This window comes from Drosophila persimilis, unplaced genomic scaffold, assembly GCF_003286085.1.
Source record: "Drosophila persimilis strain 14011-0111.01,24,50 unplaced genomic scaffold, DperRS2 tig00000000-arrow-pilon, whole genome shotgun sequence".
NCBI lineage: Eukaryota > Metazoa > Arthropoda > Insecta > Diptera > Drosophilidae > Drosophila > Drosophila persimilis.
In genome coordinates, this window is record NW_020825288.1 from 24,157,379 (window position 1) to 24,162,825 (window position 5,447).

Genomic DNA, 5,447 nt, shown 5'->3' on the forward strand with positions numbered 1-5,447 from the left:
TGTATCAAGTTCTTTATCAACAGAAATTCATTAGACCACATTTCAAAAAATAAAGTCTAAAACTTCACAGAATACCATGAAAGATAATTTCCTTAGAAAAGGATTTCCCTTAGCAAAAGCAGAAACAAGAGGAAAGGTAAGGGCATTTCAGCCAAAAAGTTCAAAAAGTGGCGTCAGAGAGCAGGGACTGCAATGAGGCGTACGAAAAACCAAAATATGCGCACAAAAGATGATTAATAATCTCCAAGACAGACGCTGACACAGACCCCAACCATATAGCATCCTCCCCTGCAAGGAAAAGTCCTCTAGGACACAAGACAAATGTCTTCGCTGCGTGGTCGCTTTCACAGTTAATTTAAGTTTCCCAAGCAAAACGGATGCAGGACCTGAGCCGGGAAAAGAAAATTTTGCTGATTTTGTCAACTGTTTGTCGCTGATAAAATTATTAGCCCTCCTTTGTTTCTTACTCCTCCCTCTCTGAAGAACAGAATCTCCTTTCTCCACGAAAAACCAGAACGGAATTAAGGGGGAGTACAATTTTTTGTTCGTGCTCGCATTTTTTGTATTAAAATGCAAATTTTCTGTTAATTTTGTTTTTTTTGTTTTAATCAGCAGGAAACCACCAGAGCCACACAGCCATGAGCCACTGTTCCCACTCTTTCTCCTCTGGCGGTTGCACTTGGCTGATGATGAATGTTGAACGCCGCCGTATGTCCCAGGAAACAGGAAAAAGGACCTGGGGTCACCCCAAGGCCGAAAGATTGTTTCGTTTTATATTTTTTTAATTTTCTATTTGCTGGCTTTCTAATTTTTAATTTCCGTTAATAATGGCGAGACGTATGAGGTTTTAATGTGAAAATGTTCACTTTAGGAAGCCCCAAATCATTAAGGAAATTCCTTTGGCATTCCCTGCTGTTATAAATACTAAAAAAAAACTAAAAACCATCGCTCTACTTTGTCTCGCGACTTAAACCATTAGTTAAACTCTTGGTTAAGTGCTTGTGAGCCATATTTTTGATATGCTTTGCTGTGTTCTCTATCTCAAAAGAAAAAAAACCGCCAGAGAACCTTTCGTTCAGACATAAACAATTAAACTCATTTGACGATTAATTACGCGCCGCTTCCAAATCGCGTGCACGCCGTCTCGAGCGCCCCCTAGTCCCGAGCAAAATTGTTCTATCAAAACACATCCCAGAGACAACATCAGCAAGTTCCTATAGTCATAGCTGTAGATGTACACCGCAGTGGAAAGCTTCCATAGAACATCAGCTAAAGTACAAATTCATTTGCTGCTAAAGACACAAGAGGCATGTTGCATGTCGTGTCATAATCTTGATGAATGCATAATTGCATGCCATGCAATCCCGCTCTCAATCCACACTACGGAATAGTACTTACTTTCTGTCCTCCCCCACCGTTCCCAGTATTGAAATGGGTTGAAAATGTCAACCAGCATAACAGAGGGAGAGAGCGGGAGAGCACCCTAATTTTCAAAATATTTTCATATATTTCAATAGTTTTTCTTTCAACTGAAGCTCGCATGCAATGTATGAATTATGCGGCAATTAATTTAGGATCCAAAAACCATATACGAGTAGAACAGAACAGAACCCATTCAACCACCATCATCATCTTGACGCGCGACTCATTCATAGGTTTCTTCGTTCATGTTCGATCGCATTCATTCAGAGATCGAGAGGGAGAGAGAGACTTTGGTGACCTAAATTATTCAATTCATTTTTATTTATTTTTAATTTTTTGATTTGTTGCAATATTTCCACCAGAGAGCGAGGGAGAGAGGGCGCGAGTGCAAAGGGGTCTGCTTGTTTGTGTAACTATTTATTCTAATTTGACCCGCTTATTGAACGGGGGCCTACCCTCGCCTCACCCTCGCCTCACCCTCAGCCTCTCCCTTACCCCGTTTTCCATTAATTGTTGGAACGATGTCGGTTAAATGATGAATCACTTTTTCATTAAAATTTGACTTTGAGTGTGACCCTCATGTTGGCTGGCGTTGACTCTCTTGTGCGGTTAATAGTTAGCTTTCTTATGAATGGGGAAATCTACCCCAGTGCTTTTTTTGTTTCCCAACCAGAATCGACAGCAGCTTCTTCAAACATCAAACTCGTGCTGAATCCGCGCTGTGACCCACCGACACATAAACCCCCCCACCCAACCGAAAATGATAAGATGGAAAGACTCTGAAAAAACTAAACGATAGCACACCTGCACAACGGAACGGAACGTGAAGGTGGCTCTGCAGTTTAAGCGTATTTAAGCAGAGGTGAAGGCCACCTGAAGGCAGTTGAACTTTCGGTTCCATTTTCATTGCAACAAAGTCGGAACTAAAATCGGAATGAGTATAGCCATTGTTCAAGTATCTTTATTTGTTTTTTTGTGCCTTCTGGCTGGATCGATGGCGCAGGATCAAGCAAGAAGTCCATCGACGTCCCCCTCGACCCCGACTGTTCCCACTTCCTCCGACGACGATAAGCTCGATGTGGACTTTGAAGATGATGATGACCCCGAGAGTGGTTCTTCTGCAACAGAAGCCCCAATGGGAGCCCAGGCAATAAATACGACTGCTGTTACAATTGTTCCTGGAACTGTTCCTACTTCTGAGCTTACAACTCTTCCCACTACAACAGTTTCCACCGAAATACCAACCAATGCTGTTCTCAGCTCAACTACTCCCCCTAAAGCTATACTTACCAAAACTGTTTCCAATGAAACAAGAACCGATCAATCGGAAGAAGCTAAACTTTTGGCACTTTTCGCTAAGAACACCGCTGCCCTTAACCTATCAATGATATTGCTCAGCGATATCCTTGCCATTAACAGAAACATCACTTGGAGTCTTGAAAAACAAAAGGAATTTTTACCCGCGATACGCTATGCCGAAGGACTCGTGCTCAATGCCACAAGAAATTCTTTCTTCAGAGAGGCTGAGCTCCTTCGTAGCTTTGTCAAGGCCATCCGCAAGATTGATGGGGATGCAAGTCATATAGTCGATGACGTCGCCTATATGCTCCAATTGCAGAATGAGACCAAGGAAAAAATCAGCAGTTGTTCTGGGAAAATTGGGGATATTCAGAGCAAGATGATCCGCAACTCAAAGGGATTCGATCAGAAGCTAAATCGTTTGCGCCAAATTATTCAGCAGAGTATCAAACCCAAGGTTCTGAACCTCAATCTAACAGCCGGCAGCATTAACAGCTCCCAAGTCAACTCTTTGGCTGAACTGGAGAATCTCCCTATCGTGTGGAAGAACAGCAAGAGCAGCGTAGGGCAGTTAGCATTCCTGGAATACCAATTGGCCATCCTCAACCAAACCCAGAAGAGGAGTATGGATAGTCTGAGAGAAGGTGTCCAGAAGTGGGCTCCTACCAACCTCAGTTCGATCAACGATCAGCTTCAATCACTGATCATCTCCCAAAAACGCACGGAACTGGATTTGGCTCTATGCGATGGGGACTCATCGAAGAAGTATCACGCTCCTTCAGCAGATGAGGAAGTGGTATACGGAACTATTGTCTCTGATGGCTTCTTTGATACTCGAGAACTAGATCCTCAGCTGACATCGAATGCTGCATCCGAAAGATACGTCCAAGCGGGTGTGTCACCCAAAATGTCATGGTATAATGTGGCCCAAACCCAAACGAGTGGAAGAAACTGAACCAGAGGAACCGAAAATGTGAAGTTAAAGCTGTATTTTTATTGAATAAAGGCTATAAAACACACGTTTCTCACTTAATTTTATTCTCTGAATATTTCTTAATTGCATTGAACTACAGAATTATCCAAAGCGATCTAAATGAGGCTAAACTCAAAATGATTCAAATTTTTGCCTATTTTTGGGTATTTAAGTATTTTGACATCAAACAGATCTTGGGCAAAAATATTTAGGTGTATTAAAAAACGTGTCTTTTCAGAAGACTTGAAGATTTCTACGAAACGAGATATACGATAGCATCATGCTCTCTATCTATATAGACATATGGAGAATAGGACCAATAGATTGCTTCTATCTGTTGATTCTCCATTTTCTCGCATTAAAATCTTTGACATTATTATCCGAATATCATTGTATTTTCTAGCAGTTCAATCCTTACAATCAAAAGGCACTACCCCTTCATGGGTTCATTGCTAATTAAAGGCTCTCTCTTCCCACTCCCAATTGCAGAACCTCTACACTTTGAAGTCAAATACTTTGGCAATGCATTTGCAGTTTCAGTTTTCCAGTTGTCGGCCCGAAATTGTTCATGGCAAATACGAGTATGCCAACTATTTTGGCTGGCTATCAATTTACAAGCAAGAGAGGACACCGTGAAGCTGCTAAATGAAACTGATACCAGAACAAATCCCAGAACAACTCGACGAGTACTGTGTACAAATGTCTGGAGAGGACATGCGGCAGTAGGAGGAAGACGATGGCGCGAAACAAAAGTCAAAACAAGCGCAACATGAATGAACCTTTTAACATACTTGTAGTTACTAATTCCGGGTGACAGGCGACACAATGAGTCGGAGTGGATTTTTCATTTGTGCACCATAGGGCACCCATGAGAAGGAGGAGCAGTCCATAAACAGAAGATACATACATCCAAACAACAAGAACAAAAGTGACCAAAATCAAAGGCTACCCAAAAGTAGTACCAGATGCTCGATTCGAAGGTGTTGCCCATTGCCCCGCATATCTCTTGCCTGGGAGACCATCTCTTTGGGCACACGACTGATCTTCCCTTTTCGATTCCTTCTTCTTTTTTTGGCACAAGCCGGGCAATAAATTATCAGATACAGCATCGACTCGAAGTTGAAGTCAAAACAAAGGCATAAACACTCAGCGATGGCAACAAAGCACGCACTCGACCAATTGACGACATAAAAGACCAGAACAGAAACCAGTATCGCCGGCGGGACGAGCGATGAGTGGGAGCAGGAATCAGAAGCAAAACAAAACGAAGGCAAGAATGACCAGAAGTAGGCCCAAAACGAAGGCCAGAAATGACCAGAAGTATGCCCAAAAAGTATTGGGACAAGAGAGGACAAAACGCAGCCGAACATATAAACACTGACAACATGCTGCGACATGGAATCGCTTTGGGTCCATTCCCATTCCCATTCCCATCCCAATTCCAGAGTCCAGTCCCTGGCTATCGGAAGCGGCAGCAGCAGCAGTGACAACTTCGAGGGCAAAGTCAATGAGCGCCTTCCTGCTCCCTGTTATCGTCTGCTACTCCTCTGCTGTAACTCCTACTCCTACTGCTGGCTGGCTGGCTGGCTGGCTGGCTGGACGGAGGACAAAAGGACCCCGGCGTGTTGCAAATCAAAACATGGTAACAACGACAGCAAACAAAACTCGCAACATGCGTCGAAATGCTAAGAAATATTTTCACTCAGAGACCAGCTGGAAATTCTGAAACACTGAAACATGCAAACGGCTAAAA

General features: G+C 42.9%; 1 protein-coding gene across 1 annotated transcript; it reads left to right on the plus strand.

Annotated features, from left to right (window-relative positions):
* The first annotated feature begins 2,416 nt into the window (after positions 1-2,416).
* Positions 2,417-3,676, plus strand: LOC6591586. Its single transcript, XM_002017338.1, has one exon. The coding sequence runs from the start codon at positions 2,417-2,419 to the stop codon at positions 3,674-3,676; it is 1,260 nt and encodes a 419-aa protein (XP_002017374.1).
* The last annotated feature ends 1,771 nt before the right edge of the window (positions 3,677-5,447 follow it).

Bases quoted from the DNA above. Each gene is read 5' to 3' on its own strand.
- LOC6591586 (XM_002017338.1), top strand. From the start codon at position 2,417: ATGGCGCAGGATCAAGCAAGAAGTCCATCGACGTCCCCCTCGACCCCG.